The sequence below is a fragment of the Myotis nattereri genome, assembly GCF_964212035.1.
Source record: "Myotis nattereri genome assembly, chromosome: 14".
NCBI classification, from domain to species: domain Eukaryota; kingdom Metazoa; phylum Chordata; class Mammalia; order Chiroptera; family Vespertilionidae; genus Myotis; species Myotis nattereri.
The window spans coordinates 36,702,952-36,724,727 of NC_138089.1; the positions used below are offsets into that span (position 1 = coordinate 36,702,952).

General features: G+C 40.7%; 1 protein-coding gene across 4 annotated transcripts in view; it reads left to right on the plus strand.

Annotated features, from left to right (window-relative positions):
• Positions 1-21,776, plus strand: part of CPNE4 (copine 4) — a 348,425-nt gene that overhangs the window by 250,812 nt on the left and 75,837 nt on the right. For all 4 annotated transcript variants that reach the window (XM_081106181.1, XM_081106179.1, XM_081106178.1 and 1 more), the window contains one exon: positions 1,123-1,212. In XM_081106181.1, the coding sequence (XP_080962307.1) occupies positions 1,123-1,212 (90 nt within the window). The remainder of the gene's footprint in view (positions 1-1,122; positions 1,213-21,776) is intronic.

Genomic DNA, 21,776 nt, shown 5'->3' on the forward strand with positions numbered 1-21,776 from the left:
CACAGGAAAAACACTCTAACCACTGAGCAAAACTAGCCAGGACTAGGAGCTTGCATTTTTAACAAGTTCCCAGGTGATACAGCCCCTGCTGATTCAGGAATAGTCTTAGGCACAGAGCAGATACTCATACATTCTAAAACAAATTGAATTATTTGAATCATAGTGATGACAGGGTAAGACTTGACACATGTGGAATTTTGGGCAGGATTTAGCCGAGTTCATGATTAGTAAACTGCTTTTAACTGTGTTTCACTATTCAATAGACTTAGTTCATGACACTGAAGATTGGCCCTGTCTGTCTTCCTAGGATAGTTAGTGTAAATATGCTCCTGGGATTTTTCTTCTAGAAACTTCTGACTTGTAAACTGACCTAACTCAAACTCATGGATTACCAAAGACCATTTAATTCTTTAGCAGTAGAATTGTCCTGTCACACACACACACACACACACACACACACACACACACACCCCAATAGTCTTTGCCTATGCTGATCTCAATAAAAGAGAACTTATGTCATAGAACCGACAGTCCTACAGAAGAGGGGATGTTTTATCAGAGGCCAGAGGTAGCCCCATCTCATTAATCCCAATCCCTTTTGATATAGAATGAGTCATCCTCAGCATCCACATACTAGACAGTATTACTGTCCTTATTCTTTTTTTTTTTTATTTAAAATATATTTTATTGATTTTTACAGAGAGGAAGGGAGAGAGATAGAGAGTTAGAAACATCGATGAGAGAGAATCATCGATCAGCTGCCTCCTGCACATCTCCTACTGGGGATATGCCCGCAACCCAGGTACATGCCCTTGACCGGAATCGAACCTGGGACCTCTCAGTCCGCAGGCCGACGCTCTATCCACTGAGCCAAACCGGTTTCGGCAACTGTCCTTATTCTTGAAATGACAGCCAGGCCAGTGATCACAGGAATTCTGCCTATACTGACCCACTTAGTGGACACCCTTAAAAGATCTACTATAGGTTTTCATTAAGGCACTTGGTCCAAACAATTGTCCTTTTCAAAGTGGCAAAAAGCATCTCTAGCATTTTTTATGGTAAAATGTGAAAATGTCAAACATTTTCTCTCCCACCCACCACTCCTCTCTTTTTTCTTCTCAGGTTGTGATGAATAACTTAAGCCCAGCCTGGAAATCATTCAAAGTATCAGTAAATTCCCTATGCAGTGGAGATCCAGACCGCCGGCTAAAGGTCAGAAATCTATGTCTGATAATGCAATTTTTGTGTATTTAATCCTAGTCTTTCCCCTTAAGTGAATGTTGGAAAATCCAAAATTTCTGTGCCATTTAACCAAATCCCTTAGCATTTTTTTTTTTGGAAAAGTAGGGGCAATTTCTTCTGCGAGAGTCACTGAAGCTCATGAGATAGCCCAATTTTGTTGTGTCAAGAGGCAAATCTTACAGCTTCTCAGAGACAAACTGTGGCAATAACTTCAGGGTTATTAATGGGGAGTTATTAAGAACACAAATACTGCTGTATTGATTCCCTACTGTTGCATAACGAACTACTACACAATTTAGTAGCTTAAAATAACAACCATTTATTTAGCTTGAAAGTCTGTGCTTTGGCAAGTTGAGTTCATCTAGGAGGTTCTTCTGTTGGGCTTGCTTGGACTCCCTCACATATTTGTAGTCTGTTGCACATGAGCAGGATGGCTCTGCTTCTGGGGTGTACCTGGCTGTCATCTGGAATGATTGGGGTGCTTGGGCCATTTGTTTCTCATCATCCAGCAGGCTAGCTTGGCCTTATACACAGAGCAACCTTAGGGTTCCAAAAGACCAAAAACAGAAGCTGTGAGGTATCTTGAGGCTTAGTCTTAGAACTCATACATGGTCACTCCCTCCACATTCTATTGGCCACAGCAAGTCACATGGCCATCCCAGATTCAGGAGATGAAATAGGAAACAGACTCCACCTTTTGGTGGGAGGAGCTACCTAGTATTGTGGCCTTTTTTTTTTTTCAATCTATCACAAATGCATTTTGAATATCATGGGAATATAGAAGTTGGAAGAAAAGATGCACTGTGGAGGGTCAGGATGAACAAAGGAAGACAATAGGCTAATGCCAGAAGCAAACTCCAGGAGACATTGCCGGAGTTCAATGGTCTGTCCCTCTCTCTGCCTTGGAAATCCAGAAGCTGGGACATATTGTCAGTGTCCCAGAGTTGATTCTACCAATTCCAGATGACTACGTAAATCCAACAGAGACCAGAGCCTATAAGGCTAATTGATTCACGTTCAATGAGATGAATGCCCATCAAGCAGATATACCATGCACTTCAGCTTTACCAGGGAAATTTTCTCCATGTGAGCAAACCATAGGGCAGACAGCAGTCAGAAGGTTGCCGTGATAGCCTGAAAGCAAAGCCAGGGTTGCTGGAGAATGGTGATGGCTAATGGCTACAGGCCCTAAAAGTCTGGGATGTCCGTATAGGAATATAGGTTCATTAGGTAGACTAGACATTCATGGTCTTTCAGGGCACCTAGTCCCAGGGAAAGTAGCCATTGCCAATGTTCGTCTTTGGAACGTTACATTTTCTTCCCTATTTTGCCCCACAAATCTCCTTCCTTCTCTCTCTCCCCACCACTGGGGCATTCTGAAGCAAATGAGGACAGACTCATCCCTTAGGCACAACAAGCATATAATGCCAGGACCCATGATACTTTTAGGACTCTACAAAAATGTTTTAATTGCTCTTAAAATCAGAAGGGAAAAAATGAACTTGTAAGATTGAAGAAAATGTTTTAATTTTTTTCTCACATTAGAAAACAATGACATTTTTAGGATCCCAAAATATATTATGGTGACTGGGGGCTCATGAAGGCAGAAGTATCTGGGAACAACAAAAGTCATGATGTGCCTTACCCCCCAGCATCATACCATTTCATCCAAAAATACTTCAGTATATATCTCTACAGGGTAAGGAATCTTTCTGTTAACATAACCACAAACCCATTATCATATCCAAGAATATGAACTAAGCTTCCTAGTAATCAAATATTTTGCCACTATTCACGTGTGACTGATTGTCTAATTTATTAAAACATTTCGTTTTTCTTGAATTGGGATCTAAACATGGTTCAAACATTGCGTTCGACTGAAATATCTCTGACGTCTCATAATCTGTTAGTTGCCTCTTCCTCTTTTTTCTTTTTCTTGCAATTTACTTATTGTAGAGACAAGGTTGGTTTGTTCTGTAGCATCTCTCACATTCTATATTCCCTTTAACAGCTAGTTAGAACCTGATCAGCTTTGGGATCCCTCGTCTAGCAACAATGCTTTATAAGTAATGGTGCTTTGTTATGGTGTTAACAGTCATGGAGGAACATTGCCTATATTCATCATTTTGTTATGGCTTCCAAAATGGTTTTTTCCAATTCTGCCATTTCTTTGTTATTTATTATTTAGAGTTCTTCGGTAAAGAAAGACTTTTCTTTTAATAACTATTTGGTTTGCTGAGGTGTGATTTGTACACAAAAGGCAGAAACATGGTTTATTTGTCCTGTTTTCCTTTCTCACCAGTTTTCAGAATAACAAGCTACTTCCCCCAGCATTCTGCATAGTGAGGTCCCTCAATATTATTAAGAATTCATGGATTTTTAATATATTTGAGTATTCCAATTATTATTATTCCTTTGCAAACTTTAATTATCCAATATTTAACCAAAGAGACCCCCTTCAAGTTGGCTCTTGGGTTCTTTTGATGTAAGTTTAATAGTGTTTAATAGTTTCCTTGCTTTCTGGTATGATTTTTTTAAAGTCATAAGCTTTAAATTCTTTTGCTTTATAAGTTATATCTCTCAATAGATGGTGAGTCATATTTAAAATCTCGAAAGAATTCTTCTCCAGTGTTAAACCTCTACCTCATAAAACAACCAAGTTCATTTGTTTCATTTTGCTTTCAGTTTTTAGGATTTATTTTTACAATTTTAATTTTGTTTTATAATTATATAAAATTTTGCATGATTCTAAAGTCAGAGCTACAAAACAAGGTGTAGTCAGGAAAGTTTAGCTGTCACTTCTGTCTTTCCTTCTTTTTACCCTCTTCCCTTATAGGTAATCATTTTGTAGTGCATTTTAATATATGGTAGGGCTAGCCCCTCCCACTTCTGTATTCCTTGTCTTTTAAGGGTTTTCCTGGATATTTAGCTTGTTTGTTCTTTCCATTTAACTTTATAAGCAATTAGTATCAGAAGAAGAAAAGAAAGCTTGCTAGTATTTTTGTTGGAATTTCAAAGGAAATATTTTTTTAATATTGAGTCTTTCCATCCTAGAACATAGAATGCCTTGCCATTTATTCATGTGTCCTTTGCGTTTTGCATGAGGGCTTAAAGTTTTTCTCTTATAGGTTTGGAATGTTTATGCCTAGTTAATTTTTTCCCTTTCTCTCTCTCTCTTCCTCTCTCTCTCTGTCAAGTCAGCCGGTGCCTCTCTTAAGGAGTTCAGTATTTTTTCTGCCATCTTACTGCAATGCTAAGTGCATATGTACGTATACATTCTGCTCTTCCTCCTTTAGGAAACCCTTAGCATTTGTACTTTGCTTACATCAGCTATCTGTGTCCTCACTTCTCACGTGTGACCAGGACATCTTAAATTGAAATCATATGTTCTCTACAAATTCATTGTCTTTGCTCTGAACTCGCTGACACATTCTTGCCAAATGGGTTTGACTCCTGGAGTGTGTTCTTGGAGTTTGTGCTGAATCTTCCCCCCTTTATTCCCAACCCCATGTGATTACTAGCTCCTAGACCCCTGAGTGCCTCTTACTTTGTCTCTGGTCCTTTGGATTTAGTTGCCATACTTGTTTTCTTTCTCTTTCATTCTGATTTTCTGTGATAAACCTTCTGGCTCAAACTGCTTGGAAAGGAAGAAATCCCACCCCAGTTCCAACCCCCAGATCTCAGTCCTTGACAGTGGCCACAATTTAGCCCCATAATTCCCTCAAACCCATAGAAGAGGCTTCATCATTACATACCCCATTGGTTACATTAGCACTCCTAATTCTTCTTACAAACACTGGAAATCGGAATTGAGAGGTTCATTGTTAAGTATGCTCAGTATTATTGAAAACACCTGTAATAAAGAACCTACCCTAGGCTCAGGCAGTTGAAAGCAAGTTCAAAACTGATGGTTGCCAGATGGGAGGGGAATTGGGGGTCTGCATAAAAAAAGGTGAGGGGATTAAGAAGTACTAGTCACGGGTTATAAAGTACAGCATAGGGAATATAGTCAATAATATTGTACTAACTATATATGGTGCCAGTTGGGCACTAGACTTATGGGGGGGGGGTCACTTCATAAATTATATAAATATCTGACCACCATGCTGTACACCTGAAACTAATATAAAATAATATTGAGTGTCAACTGTAATTGAAAAATCAAAAAATAAAATGAAAGCAAGTTCACTTTCCTCTCTACCTCCTTACAATGGAAAGGGGTGGTGGGAGTGGGAAACCTAAAGGGTTCACAGTCCTGTTTTCATGAGATCTGTTACAATTCAAATGCTCTCCTTATGGCCCTCTGGACCCAAGGGCTGCTGATTTTGTGCCTGTTGATAGTTCAGTCAGTTACCAGAGGATCGCAGACTCATCGTGGTGTCTCTATAGCGGATCAGCCATGGCGCAGAAATTCTTGACTCCACTTAAGTAAATGGCACCTGTGAGCCCAGCAGGCTTTCTCTACCGAGAGCTGTGGTCAATACTGAAGCATGAAAAGTAATAATGAGCTTAACGGTGTTAAATCAGCAAAAAAGGAGGTTTCTGGATGAGAGAAAACCTGCATATTGTCTCATTTTTAATAATTTTTCCATTACATTAATATTATCTTTTTTTTTTTTTTTTTTTTTTTTTTTACCAATGAGGAATTCTCTGTGTTTAAGCAAATTGCTTAAGATTACACAGCTCAGTAGCACAGCCTTCATTTAAACCCAGGTCTCATCCTCTCTAGACCTTGCTCTTAACTATTAAAAGACAGTTAACATTTACTAAACATTCAGCTACCAAGTACTATGCCAGACACTGCTTAATTATGTCATTCAACTCTAATTATCTTTGGTTAAACAATTTTGCAGTAAAAAAGAGTCCCATGCAATATAAGCTTTTTTTCTTGCTCATATAACAATCAAAGGGAAAACTTTTTAATCATTCAGTGATTCCAGAACCTTGTGGCTTCGACCTTGTGGCTCATCCATAGCTTAGGGCCTCATTGTTAGTTGCAACCAGCAGGCAGAAGAGTAAAAAATGTGGAGCTCTCTCTCTGTCTAGAAGTGTTAGCTGAAAACAGCACTTGGCTGTTTAAAAAACAACATGCAGGGATTTCCCGTGTGTACTTCTGTAATGCAAGTAGACAATTAGAAACGGGGGGTACTTTTCGATTACACAATTTGGCTTGGGGGTTTTTAGGCTTCGTCAGGACTGTGTCTTCAAATCTGAAAGCGTGTAAGTGAGGACTTCTGGTTTAGGAATGTTCAGAGACTGTTTTCTGCTTTTCTTCACTCCTTCTCAAGCCCGGTCAGACAAACATCGTTCTCACCCTCCCTGTATGTTCTCCCTGAGGTTCCTGTCTTTTCTGGGTCTGGTTCATGAGGAGTCTCAGGACTGACTTGCCCTCCAGGTTGGCTCCACCTCCGGGGAGCTGAGGACTCAGGCTCCAGGCCTGCAGGAAGCAGCAGAGGCCGGCAACAAACTCTGGCTCCAGGTTTGCTTGTCCCTCCCAGGTCAAGCCTTCCTGTCATTTCTGGCCTCCAGCTGTTCCCCGGACATTATTTTTACTGCAGCTATTCTTCCAAAGACATCTGTAAACATGTTTATCCAGAATATAGAGATGTTTTGCACCAACAGTGCTTTCTGGAAATAGAAATCCCCTTTGTAGTTTAAGTTGTACAGATTTGCTTTCTCTATTTAACTAATTAATGCTTCATGAACCTGGGTTGAACAGAAAACAAAGTGGTGCAATGAACAGGGAAGTGGCTTGCATAAATAAGTACATGAACAAATAAACTAATTAATTAATTAAAATTTGAAAGAACAACACAAATAAGGGCAACCAGCATAAGCCACTGGGGACAACATGGTTGGTCCTAGGGGTATTGTGCTAAATGAAATAAGTCAGACAGAGAAAACAAATACCATGTGATTTCACTTATATGTGGAATCTAAAAAACAGATATACAGAGTAGAAACAAACGTACAGAAAACAGATTGATGGTTGGCAGTTGGGGTTGGAGGGATGGGTGAAAGGGGGAAGGGATTAAGATGTACAAATTGCCAGTCATAAAAACAGCCACAGAATATAAGCTACAGTTTAAGGAATATCATCAACAATATTATAATAACTGTGTATAGTGACAAGTGGGTACTAGACTTACTGGGATGATCACTTTGTAAATAATATAAATGTCTAATTACTATGTGGTACACCTGAAACTAACATAATATTGTATCTCAACTATAATTGAAAATAAAAATGTCTCCCTGTGGAAGAGTCAGCTAGCTGGTCACCAAAAGTCTGTTTTCTTTTCTTTCTAGGCATCCAACTAGCCCACATTTCCCAGCTTCTCTTATAGTTCAGTGTGACCATATGACTGAGTTTTCTTAGTTTCTTTGGTGTTTTTTATATATAATCATATAATCATATAATTTGCAGATAATGGCAATTGTTTCTTTCCAATTCTTATATCTTTCCACCTTTCCTTTGGTGTGGGCTGGGACTGCTATACACTATACAGAAATGACTCCAGGCTTTTGTTCTTAACCTTCAGGGTTTGAAAGAAAGATTCCTTGAATATAACTTTTGCCATAGTATTTTTAAAGCTACTTATTAGCTGAAAATATTCTGATACATTCCTAGTTTTTCAGAAGATTTATTTTAAGATCATAGGTTAACATTAAGGATTTCTTCTTTTATTGACAAAAGTTTATGGGGTTTCCTCCATAAATCTGTTAATGAAGTACATTAGACAAATAGATATTCTTACCTCGAATTTAAGAATGATCTTACAAGCATTAGAGGTTAAAAATGTACCCACAAAATCCCAGTAGGCACAACAATTATATAGATGACTTTATTATAACTATCCAAGAAACAGATATTATAATCTTTTTTTAATATATTTTATTGATTTTTTACCGAGAGGAAGGGAGAGGGATAGAGAGTCAGAAACATCGATGAGAGAGAAACATCGATCAGCTGCCTCCTGCACACTCCCCTCTGGGGACATGCCTGCAACCAAGGTACATGCCCTTAACCGGAATCGAACCTAGGACCCTTCAGTCCGCAGGCCGATGCTCTATCCACCGAGCCAAGGAGGTTAGGCAGCTATTTTAATCTCACACAACACCTTTTAGTTAAAAATAATAATACTGATACGGAGCCCTATCCATTTGGCTCAGTGGATAGAGCATCAGCCCATAGACTGAAGGGTCCCAGGTTTGATTCTGGTCAAGGGTGTGTACCTTGGTTGCAGGCTCCATCCCTGGCCCCCATTGGGGTGCATGTGGGAGGCAACCAATTGATGTGATGTGTCTCTCTCACATTGATGTTTCTCTCTCTGTCTCTCCCCCTCCCACTGTCTCTAAAAATCAATGGAAAAATATCCTCAGGTGAGGATTAACACAAAAAAGGAAAACACCTTAGCTAACATAACCTTGGTATCTAAAGCAATAAAAAATAATGAAAGAAAAATGATTCCATTTATATGAAATATCCAGAACAAGTGAATCTTAGTGGTTGTCAGGGGCTGGGAGAAGTGAGAGACTGCTAATGGGTAGTGAGTTTCCTCTTGGTGTGATGAAATAGCCTAAAGTTGATGATAGTATTGCTTGGGTGGTTCTGTGACTATACTAAACCCATTGACTCATACATGGGTTAAATGGGTGAATTATGTGATATGTGAATTACATCTCAATAAAGCTGTTTATAAAAAGTGTTAGCTAATCTCACTCCTGAACATAGATATAAAAATCCCATTTTCTTAACACTTATAGTGATTCAAAATAAAAGGTGATGCATCACGATCAAGGGTGCTCCAATGCTAGAATGTTAGTTAATCTGATATATTGCATAATGGAACTGTGGAGGGAATCCTCTATACCAGGGGTGGGCAACCTTTTTGTGAGCTCGTGCCAAAACCAGCAAAATCTATGACTCAAAATTCTTTTGCGTGCCAACCCTAATTTTTTGAGAACATGTTATGCCTACTTGACATCTCTTATGGTGTACGTATGTGAGGAACCTTGAAGAAATAATAAAATTCATTCGAGCGACAAAAACACAGTATATGATGAAAAATACATTTATTTTTTAATGTATACATGTTATGTAAAATTATTTATTTACCTAAGATGCACCTACACTAAATTTATCTGAAAAATAAAAAAGTCGATATTAAGAACAAAATTGTAAATGGAAGATTATAAGAGGGTTTCGTGTGCCAGCAAAAGTTACTGGCATGCCATGTTTGGCATGCGTGCCAGCGGTTGCCCACCCCAGCTCTATACTCTTTCTGTAGAAAATGACAACGAGTGAACCACATTGAAAAACTGAACTTAGGGATGGAGAGCAGTTGTTCTTCACTGGAGAAGTCAGTATCGTAGAGCAGGGGTGGCGAATGTCCGGCTCTTCGACTATATAAGGCCCATGAAATCATTTATTCTGGCCCTGACAAGGCAATAGGGGAGAGTTAATTAAATGTTTGACCAAATTCAGCCAAGAGAGAGAGATTGAGAGAGAGAGAGAGAGAGAGAGAGAGAGAGAGAGAGATGATGATGATGATGATGATGATGATGATGAGAGACTAATTGACCGGTTGCCTCCTGCACTCCCCACACTGGGGATCGAGCACACAACCCAGGCATGTGCTCTGACCGGGAATCGAATCGTGACCTCCTGGTTCACATAGGGTGACACTCAACCACTGAGCCGTGCTGGCGGGGCCAGCAGGCTAATTTTTAAGTTGATAATTTTGTATGGCCCTCGATTATGTTATAAATATCAAAATGATCCTTGGCAGGAAAAAAGTTCCACATCCCTTCATAGAGATCCCAATTCTTCCTAAAATGGTCTATAGATTTAATGTAATTCTAATCAAAAGTCTAGTGGCCATCTGTTGGCCATGACCTACTGATCAAACATTATATGGCCATTTTTCTCTTTCCGTCCTCTTCTCTTTTTCCTTCTTTTCTCTTTCCTTCCTTTTCCTTGCAGGGGCAGCATGCCCAGGGTCCAAAGTGTCAGTGAAGCCAATAAATATGTATAAGTACATGAATACACATACACAGAAATCAATTAACAAAATGGGTAACATGCATGACAAGGTATTGCACAACACAGAAAACACAAATGGCCAGTCAACATAAGGAAAAGTGCCAGGTTCCATCAGTAATCAGTAAGCAGCTTAAGTTCACAAGGAGACTTCATCTCACATCATTGCACTGCTTTCTTAACACTGAAGCTGAAAAGTTACCGCAAGATCTCAGCGTTTGCTTTTGCACTTTGGAAATACTGCTTTCAAACCCAGCCTTGTCAAGTGGAAGGTTTTCACAACCTGGGCTGACATCTCCAGAGGCCTTTGCATTGAGTGAGATTCTGTAGGGCATTCAGCTCCTCTCCCACATTTTAAACATCAACAGGAATGTTGTTTATTTAAGTAATGCCATCTGCAGCCATCCTGGGCATTTCTTTCCAGAACGTGTTTTCAGTAGAATTACCAGATAAAACATCAAGAGAGCTATCTCTTCGGAAGAAGGGCGGCTTTTTATAAAAAGAGAGCCCTTCACATCAAGAGAATGACCCTTTCTTAGGTGCTTGGCAGAACAATCTCACAGGCCCTCCTTCTCAGGAGCTGGAGGAGGCGTTAGCCTCTCCTCACGGAGATGGTGCTCATGAAATCCCAGCTGTCTGCCAAGTACTTACACTTCCCTAAAGGGCTGGGGAAGGCGAGGGTTTTTTCTGTGGGAGCACACAAAACTAATGTCAGGGACGAGCAGGTTGACTGACTCATTAGAAACGAATTACAGTGGGGCCTTGACTTACAAGTTTAATTCGTTCTGAGACTGAGCTCGTTAAAGAGCTCATTAAGGAGCTCATTAACTCAAATTACTCTATCAACTCAATGCAAAAAATCGTCCGAGAGACAGCTAGTTTCTCAAAAAACTCGTTAGTCGGGACACTCGTAAGTCAAGGCCCCACTGTATTTCTTCCCTGAAAGCATATGAATTACCTTCCTTCCTGTGACTTTTAACTCGTTGATGAAGAACACACATACTTTTGGACCATCCCAACAAGGAGAGGAAAGCTAGAATGATTGTGTCTCCTGCCTCCACTGCTGGAGTTAGAGGGAAAGTAGCTAGAGGTGCCTCCTCATGTTGAGCACAGAGGCACCTGAGGCTGGACAAGGATCTCCTTTCACCTGCCGTGGTCTCCAGCTTCTTTGCTTCTACAGGAACTCAGCTTTGTTCAGTCACCTTGATGGGACCTGGAAAACTTGACTCTTAGGAGAGGCGGATACATATGTCAGGATGCCAATGTATTAATTTACAAAAATTTTAATAATTTAACAAAAACTATAATCCCCGTGCTCCATATAAGGTTCACCTTTCCTGATATCTGAACAGTTATGGAGCAGAATTCGCAGTCAGAATGTTACTTGGCAGGCATGGAAGAATCAAGGGCATCTGAGGAGTCTCGATTCTACTCTTGTCAGCAGTTTGACACAAAGACCCTTTGGAAAGTCTGATTAAGTTAATAGGACATTTGTTTTTGAAAAATGCATACACTTCGAGGGCTTTGTGAACTCAATGCTGATCTCTAGACGCCAGACCTCTAAGCTGAGCCATGGCGAGTCTTATTATCAAGTCTAACTTTCAAGAAGTTAAAAAGCATAAACTCTCATTCAACTATCAAATGAACACATATCAAAGATTTTGTTCAACTCACTCATTAATGAGGAAATCCATAAGATGATGAAACTGTTCTCCAAGAGTATTTCAGGTTAAATATTGTCTTTTTCTTTCAACAAGACTAAGATTTCTAGAGACAAAATTGGTTAACGCCCTTTTCAGCAATAGATTATAAACTTCAGGGTTATCTTTGCTTAACAGACAGAAATCACTGCATCATGTACAAGTTTAACATGTATAACTTCACAGAGTCTGAGCTCTTAATTCATAAATACTAAATAACCAAATCAACCAATGGTATATTCTTATAGGAAAATAAATCGTCTTTGGGTGGGGCCATTAAACACAGCTTCAGTATGCCACTGAGAGCCCTTAGAGTCACATTTTTGGACTTCTTGCCATATGATGGATAATTTTTCTTAATCGGTTCAAATAGCCTCCTGAGTTCACGTTTCTAGAGCCTGACATATGCCCAAAATTTCTATTTGTCTCCCTTTTGTCCCCTTTCCACCTCTGCATGCTGGCACATTCTTAACCTTGAAGTGTCAGCTCAAAATTCGGTCGCTCAGAGATGCCTTCCCAGATCGCATTGTTCATACATGCATTCCTCCAGTACTTTGCATCTCAGCACCCTCCTATAATCTCCCTTGTGGCATTTACCGTCATCCGTAATCACAGTGTTTGTCTTTTTACATGTGTATTTGACTCCTGTACTGAAATGTAAGTCCCAAGGTCCAAGGAAATGGAACTGGTTTATTTAACTCTGCATCCTCAGACCTTAAAGTAGTGCTTGGCACATAGTATAGTATAGTAGATGCTTAATAAATATCTGCATTCTGGATGGATGAGTGGGTGGATGCATGCCCATATTGACATTAGCTCGATCCTATGGAAGACATCCTGGAGGTTTTGCTATTTGGCCTGTCCTTTTAAAGGCTCCAAGAAAAATATCCCTCTTATCCACTCACATATATTGATGTTACCGATTAATTTATTACTGCTATCATATCACTTTTGGCCTGGAACACTTTCTTTCATTCAGCGCAAGTCTAAATTCATTATGGGAATTTTTTTCCTTATTGTCTGTCTTGGAGAATACCCTCACTGTGGCCCATTTATCATGATACCCTCCCCTAATAGTTTTCCCCCTCAAATTGTAACCTGTCTTTCCCTCCACCAGCCCTGGAGGGAAAGAAAAGGAAGGGAAGAGTCGGCATGAGGAGGAAGCCACCAGGGAAAGAGACTTCTTCAGGAATGAGGAACTGGAATGAAAAATCACAAAAAGAAGAAGCAATATCTTGGCCTCAGAACCTTTTCTACAATTTACTTGTCCCTTTTTTCTCCTTTCCTTTTCCCTGGCTATTTCACGCGTCTACCCAAATGCTATTGTTATTGACCACCCAGCGTGCCTGGTGCACTGTCATATAAAACAGCTTATGACAGCTATCCCAGGAAAGAGTAAAGTCACTAAATGGACTTGTCAGGAAGCATTACCTCCAGTTCATCTCTCCCGCAGACCAGCTTGCCCTCTTCATAAGCTCTCTGACAACCCACTTACCCCTGCTACTCCTCAAAATGAAACCGACTCTTGAAAGCATACGCTGTACCAAATCACAACAGACCTTCTGACAGGTCAGCATATAATCTAGAACAATGTTTTTGAACTTGGGCAGGCATCGGATCTCCTGGAGGGCTTGTTAAAAACACAAATTTCTAGGTCCCAACCCCAGAGTGTCTGATTCAGTAGGTCTGGTCCAAGAATTTGCGTTTCTCACAAGTTCCCCAGGGCATGCCAATGCTGCCTTCACATATAGAGAATCACTGATATTGAAGAAATAGTCAAGAGATCATCTCAACAACATGCCTCCCTCGATTTACCCATCTACACCTTAAAACTTCTCTATATCTGCACTTACTGTTTCCTTCTTTCCAAGTCTAACTTCCTTATCTGCCCAATTCACTCTAAGTTCCAAGGTACTCACAGGCTCTTCCGCAGCCAGTCATTGATACAAATATTTTACAGCTAGAAGGAAGCTTGGGATAATCTCTTCTCTCGATCAGGGTTTCTCAATTTCACCACTACTGACCGTTGGGCCAGATAACCCATTGCTGTGGGGGGCTGTGCATTACAGGACATGTAACAGCATCCCAGCCTGCACCAACCAGATGCCAGTAACACACCCCTAGTTGTGACAACCAAAATTGTCTCCAGACATTGCCAGATGTCCTCTGGAGACCAAACCACCCCTGGTTGAGAGCTACTCTTGTCAAATGTATCTTTAATCTCCCCCTCCCTGTTGGGGTTTAAGGTTGAAAATTCATTGCATCCCCTCCTGAGTTTGGTCCAATGGAGAAATGAAAGTGAAGTTCAGAAACACAAAGATCACGTTGTCACTTCATTGTGGCTAAAGCTGGCCCCGGCCGTGTAGGAAGGAATGTTCTCCCTGGAGAGGTTTGGGTTGTGTGTGATTGTCAATAACTGAGGGAGTTCATGTTAATCACAGGATGGGCAGAAAATAACAGTAAATGCCAGGTGGCCTTGCAGTTGCATAATGAAAGTATGAAGTGTTCTCAACCTCGGATACCTATTGGAGAGCTTTAAAAAATATTGAATGCTACACCCCACCTCGGACCAATTAAGTAATTTCTGGCCAAATGAGGCCAAAGCATTAGAAATTTTGAAAAGCTCCCAAAGTGATTCTGATGTGCACCCAGGGTGGAGAGACGCTGCTTAACTAAATAGACTGAGAAGATTTGGTCCATTGTTAGATTTTCCTTGTGGGCACTGAGGAGACAACACAAGGTCTCCCAGTAAATTTCTAAAGACTTTCGCCAAAACCGGTTTGGCTCAGTGGATAGAGTGTCGGCCTGAGGGCTGGGGGGTCCCAGGTTCGATTCCGATCAGGGGCATGTACCAGGGTTGCGGGCACATCCCCAGTGGGAGATATGCAGGAGGCAGCTGATCGATGTTTCTCTCTCATCGATGTTTCTAACTCTCTATCCCTCTCCCTTCCTCTCTGTAAAAAATCAATAAAAATATATTTAAAAAAAAAAAAAAAGACTTTCCCAGCCAACTGGTCTTCAGAATTCTGCTGATGTGTGAAGTTACATAAACTGATTATGAAGAACATAAAATATTTACAGGCTTCAGAGGAGGCTTCCTGGGAGAACTTATCATCTAAGCCAAGACCTTGAAGGTTTGTGAAAAGGAGCTGGAGTTTGTGATTAATGGGCCCAAGGCTGCAGCATTTTAATGTGTTGGGGAAGAGGTCCCATGGCAGGATATAGAGTTGGCTATAAACTAGTAGGTAAACAGAACCTTAAGGAGTTTAGATTTTTATCCTGAGAGACACTAAGGAGTTCTTTGCAATAAAGTGACATGGTCATATTTTAATTCTTGGGATCAGTCCTCAGCCTATTTTCTAGAATTTTTATAGAATGGGTGTGGGGAATGGCTAGAAGCAGGAGATCTGACTAGAAGTCATAGCAGTAATCCAGGTAAGAATTACTAGCCAGAGAGGGAAGACCAGAACTTGGTACCAAATTGGCTATTGGATAGAGAGAGGGGAAGAGGAATGTCTTAAGAATTAGTCCTTAATTCCTGCCTTGGTCACATGGGTGGGAAAATGGCACCATTCCTTTAGATCAGACCATTGAAGGGGTAAGAGTTTGGGGATGGAAACGATGAGTTCAGTTTTGTACTTGCTAAATTTCAGGTGTGGATGGGTCACCCAGTGAGCAGTTGACCCAGGACTTAGTTTTTAGCACTGAAAGTCCAACATCCCAGGAAGCCATCAGTCTTGGGCAAATCAGGAAGTTGGACAACCTGGCTGTTGCCTATGTGAGTTTGGCTCTCAGAAGAGAGAACTAAGACTGGGGCATAAATATAAATGTTGTCAATAAATAGATGGTGTGTGTGAATGTGCAAGTTTGAACATGCAAGCAGGTGCACATATGTATGTGACTAGGAGGAAACACACCAAAACCATGTGAACAGTACACATTTCTCAGTAGCTAAATAGCAAACATCTAATGTTCAGAATTTTTTTTAATCTACCTTGAAAATATGTTACTTTTGTAACAAGGAAAAAAGAAAACACTAGCTTAAAATAGACACACAATTTTTAATATTCATGCCAATGTTCTATATTTGCTTAGAACTTTTTAGTTCCTATCTAAAAATTCAAAATTGAAGTAACTATTTTTTAAAATCCCAGTGGATTTTCCTGGTGATAGGCAAGCATATCCTATTTTTGTGTAGTGACATTATACAAAGTTAGGAAATAGACTTCAGATCAGTTTGTCTTATCGTCTCTTGAATTCCAGTATCTACTTTGGCTTAAAATAACTTGGCCATACAGCAATTGCTTAGTGACATGAGTTCAAACAGAGAAGGCAGGTGTCTTTCTATGCTTTCATTCATTTTCTAAAATGAGTTTATCATATTCCACATTTCTGCATTGTTCATTCTATAATTACAACCCACACTACATGGTGTTAAGTATACAAAGAAGCAGCACCTAGCTTCTTTGCAAAACACGTGGCCATTGTTTTCATCAGCTATTTTTTAAAAAAATAAGTGATCTAGGCCTGGCCAGAGTGGTTCAGTGGTTGAGCATCTACCTATGAACCAGGAGGTCATGATTTAATTCCTGGTCAGAACACATGCCCTGGTTGTGGGCTAAATTCCCAATAGGGGGCATGCAGGAGGCAGCCAGTCAATAATTCTCATCCTTGGTGTTTCTTTCTCTCTCTCCCTTCTTTTCTGTAATCAATAAAAATTTATATTAAAAAAATAGAAGTGATCTAGGAATATGACAGTAACCCCACACTAAAGTGGTGAAGAGAACCTGAGGGAGGCCTACATGTGTTTTTCTGGACTCCTTGAGATCTTGTCCAGCAGTGCTGGGATTTTGAAGCCTGGGACTCCTTAGATTAGAATCATATGATAGAGACCCAGAGAGGAGAAATGACGTGGATGGGATCACATGGCTCATCAGAAGCCAAATCAAGACTTGAATCTGGACCTACAGAAGGCAAAAGAGCATTAAGCCATTATTGTGCACCTATTGTATGCCAGGAACTAGCAGAGTACCTCCTCACATTCCGTCTACTCTAATCCACACAACAAAGTTTCAAAGGTGACAAAGAAGGAAACTGAAGCTCAGAAAGTTGAACAGGCTCCTCAAAACTCACAGACCCAAGGACAGAGCCTGAAGCCCAGGTCTGGGTGACTCAACAGTCCATCTGATACCTCCTGGAAGTTCCTTCTCTCAGGCCACCCTCTCTTCCTTAGCATCTGTTCTGATGCTTGGCTCTATGGAGGATCAGGTTCAATTGTTGTCCCCAAAGCAAGAGGGAAACAAAATGGAAGATTTGTTTATCCATTTTTCTCCGTGATTGAAGGATGACAGAAGAGGAGAAACGTTGAGGACATTCTTGCAACTTAATATCACTCATCACATTTCAGGTGGAGTTGCCCTTGCAGGGAGAAGCCAGGAAAGAGGAACTCAAGGATTTTAGTGAGCTTGTTGTAAAATCCCAGAGAGCCCTAGAGTATTTTAAATCTCTTGGTAGCATCTTGCATATATGTGGGAGAGATCTTGTATAGGCAAAAATGAGACAACACTTTAAACAAGTCTTTCTTGCTTTTCTTAATCTGAAATCAGAAATGATTAAAAACTCTCTTTTGCTTTTCTGCCTATTTTGTATGTGCTGTGTCTATTTCCAAATGTTTTTCAACATTTTCTCTTCAGAGCTTCATCTAAGAGGTAGACAGGGCATGAATTATTTTTCCGATTTTACAGGTGAAGAAACTGAGACATACATTAAGTAATTTGCACAGGACATCACCGATAACTAGTGAAGGCTGGAAGGGAAAGTAGGAAAAACAGCTGTTGTCTGGAATGGCTTACAATATTTTGATTACCCACTCCTATAAAAAGCACCTTCAACATGGGTATATTTTATTAATTACACATCTTTACTATTGCTCTAATATGGTGTATATATACTTCGTTCTATACAACAGTGGACTTTTTTTAAAGATGTGATTAAAATGAATATACATGTTAGTGCTGATAGTTTCTTTCTTTACCCCAGTCATGGATGTGATGATTCCTACCCTCTAGTATCCATTCTTTGTGTATTTTCCTCCCCTTGAGTATGAGCAGAACCTGTGACCTTCTAACCAATAGGATGGCAAAGGTGACCAGATATCCTTCTTGTGATCACGTTACAGTATAAGGCAAAGGTGAAGATGCAATTAAGATCCCTAACAGTCAACACTGAAATACTCGAAGGGGAGATGAGCGTGGTGGTCCTGACTTAACCAGGCAAGTCTTTAAAAGAGGAGCTACATCTTCTCTTAGTCAGAGACTTCCAGCATCAGAGACCCTATCTTTCTGTTGCTGGCTTTTAAGAAACAAGCTGCCATGCATCCTGTTTTGCTTGAAAGCAGATCTTTTCCTAGTCAAGTCTCCAGATGACAGCGCACCTCGCCAGCACCCACATTGCAGCCCCGTGGGATGCTGAGCAGAGGTAAGCGGTGCCTGGGCCCCTGATCCACAGAAACGGAAAAAAAACGAATGTGTGTTCTTTAAGCCACTATGTTGTGGTGATTTGTGACACCGCAATCTGAAGCTCACACACCAGATGAGTGGATAAAAACCTGTACTACATTTACATCACGGAATACTACTCTGCCGTAAAATGGAAGCAAAATTTACCCTTTGCGATAGCGTGGATGGACCTGGAGACCATTCTGCGCAGTGAAATAAGCCAATCAGGGAAAGACAAATACCATACCATTTCACTTACATGTGGAATTTAATGAACAATCAGAACTACCAAGCAAAATAGAGACAGACTCACGGGGAGAGAGCAGGCAGACAGCTCTGGTGAGGTGAGGGGACTGGGGGATGCACAGACTGAGCAAAAAAGAAAAAAGGAAAGACAGAAAACTCATGCACCAGTGGATGGTCTTTTGCACCCCCTTGGTTTTGCATAACTTATTTTGTAGGAGAAATAAATTTGAACACTTTCCAAGTGCTCTGCTCAGCATTTTACCTACAAGATCTCATTTGATCCTCAAATCTTTATGGAATTGGTACATTTGTTCCTATTTTTGGGGTGAGGAAACAAATTCAGCAAGTTGCCTTAGGTTCCACAGTCAGAAATGAAAGGTAAGGGATTTGAACTTCAACTTGGTGCTGAGAATAAAGCCAGTTCTTCTAGCTTCTCTTCTTCTGTTGCCTCCAGGCGACATAAAATTAATTCCAAACTCCTTTATTTGTTCACCCATTCACTCACTATTGACTGTATGCAACACATTCTGATAAGTCTTGAAAACGAAAGCTGAGACCACCAGGCTGCCCTACCCTCAAGAAAAATTTGGCTTAGAGAATGACCACAAAACCTCTCTCACTTAAGGCATCTAGTCCACGACCATCTTCAAATACTACTTTGTCAGTGTGTCTTCATCCGCCATTTTTCTAGGACGGAGCTAACAACCTGCTCTCTTACGAGGAAAGGTTGAGACATTGTTTTCTACTCCGTTTCAATCAGGATTCTGGCAGAGCATTTAGTGAGGGACTACTACAGATGTGAAACAAGAGATGGGAAGGTGCCCAGGAACTAATAGTAGGAAGCTTTTACCATCCCAGGTCTAAAGGCATAAGGAGAGGGAAAAAGCTATAGAACCAACCTTCTCCCCTCTGCCCAGGAGTTTTGCCTGTAAAGAAAAGGAGTACTGCCCTATCTGGTTTGGCTCAGTGATAGAGCATCGGCCTGTGGACTGAAGGGTCCCAGGTTCAATTCTGGCCAAGGGCACGTACCTAGGTTGCAGGCTCAATCCCTGGCCCTGGTCAGGGTGCATGCAGGAAGCAACCAATCAACGTGTCTCTCTTTCTCCCTCTTCTTTCCTCTCTGAAATCAATAAAAATATATTAACAACAACAGGAGCAAAAAACAAGACTACTAAGACCTCAGTATAGCAGGGAAGGAGCCAAGGTAAATTCCCCTTAATAGGAAATCAGCCCTTAGCTGGCCTTCCTACTAGGTTTTATTAATGTCATTCACACTCCCCTGAATGCTTTTAGTTCTGCCCTCATGCATTGTATGATCTGTATCTCTGAAGTAGCAACAGTGGATCCTGTGTATAGCTGTTGCTTATGCATGAGAAGGAGTCTGTGTGAGGACCATCTATCAGGGCCCTGAAGATACAGGACTGAAGAGTTCAAACTGTTGAATGATTCTATATTAATGGAGTGTGGAGTTCTGGGAGGCAATTCAATATGACCTCCCTTTCATGCTATTGTGATGAGCTGAAGTGGAACAACTTACCAAAAACTATTGTTATTCATGAATCAGTTTTTCCCTTGGACACAGCTATCCTAGCAGCTGTTGTCCCAGATTCCAGACCATGCAAATCCATCTCTAATCAAACCCAGGAACGGAGTACACTAGAAATATCCTTTTTTAAAAGAAGAGTGTGAATGACATTAAGAAAACCTAGTAGAAAGGCCAGCTCAGGTCTGACTTCCTATTATGGAGTATTTATCTTGGCTCCCTCCCTGCTATACTGAGGTCTTGGCAGTACTGTTTTTTAATATATTTGTATTGATCCAGTTTTTATTCAGTTTAGAGAGAGGAAGGGAGAGGGAGAGAGAAACATCGATGAAAGAGAAACATCAATCGGCTGCCTCCTACATGCCCCATCTGGGGATCCAGCCTGAAACCCAGGCATGTGCCCTGACTGGAAATCAAACTGGTGACCGCTTGCTGCATGGATCCATGCTCAACCACTGAGCCATACCAGCTGGGCCAGGAGGAAAATTTCTGGTTTCCATGTTTGCCTAGTTGTCTGCCACTTTCTAGTGAGAGGATTTTTGCATAACTGGAATGGCAGGCAGTCAACCAGCACTAGCTTCTGGCTTTGCCCACCTACTTACAGGTGATTGGACCTCCTTGGGCCTGCCCCAGAGCTGAGCACCAACCTCTCTCAGCCTCACTTTCTTCAATAGTCAAGTGGAAATAACAGTACCTGCCCTTTTTCCATAGGATTAATTGATTCGTTCACTCATTAAACATATCTTACATCACCTACTGTATGTTAAGACATCCTGAATAATCCACATTTTAAAAAAAAACTATGGTCATGAAGGAAAACCTGAATTTTCCAAATGAACTCAATTTTAAATATTTAAACCATTTACTCCTTAAAAGGGATAACTATTTGCTGAATGTCTCTTAAGCAATGGCATTCTTAACTACGTTAAATATGTGATCACTCTTTCATTCCAGACCTGCTCTCTTGAAGCACCATGCTAGGTTCTGGAGGCACAAAGATGAATGTCTCCATCCTCAGACCATTCACAGTGTCATGGGAAAGCCTGATATCAGTGCATAATCAGAGAGAGATTTTTAAAGTAGCGGAAAAGGGAAAAGAGAATCCATAGAGTGCACATCCTGGGTTATGAGAGAAGAAAGCTTTGGTTATATTTGTATTTCTAACGGTTAATCTGGTTCCATGGACTTGAATGAAGAAAAAAAAGTTAAGGTGCTACTGTGGTGTCCAGACAAGAGATGAGGAGGCCGTGAAGTACAGGGGCATTGAGGGTAAGAGAGAAAAGGAGTCATTTGGAGACCAAAGGCAATACATTTGGCAGAAAATGGTGATTGCCCAGGTATCAGAGTGGGAAGGGTAGAAGGGAAAGGAGAGAATTAAGATTCCTCTCCAATTTCTAGCTGGAGTAATCTTATACTTTCTCTCATCAGCCCTGTAGGATCGGTATTATAATTGCCGTTTTACTCAGAGAGCCTCAGGATCAAATAACTAGTAAAGTCAGGGCCCA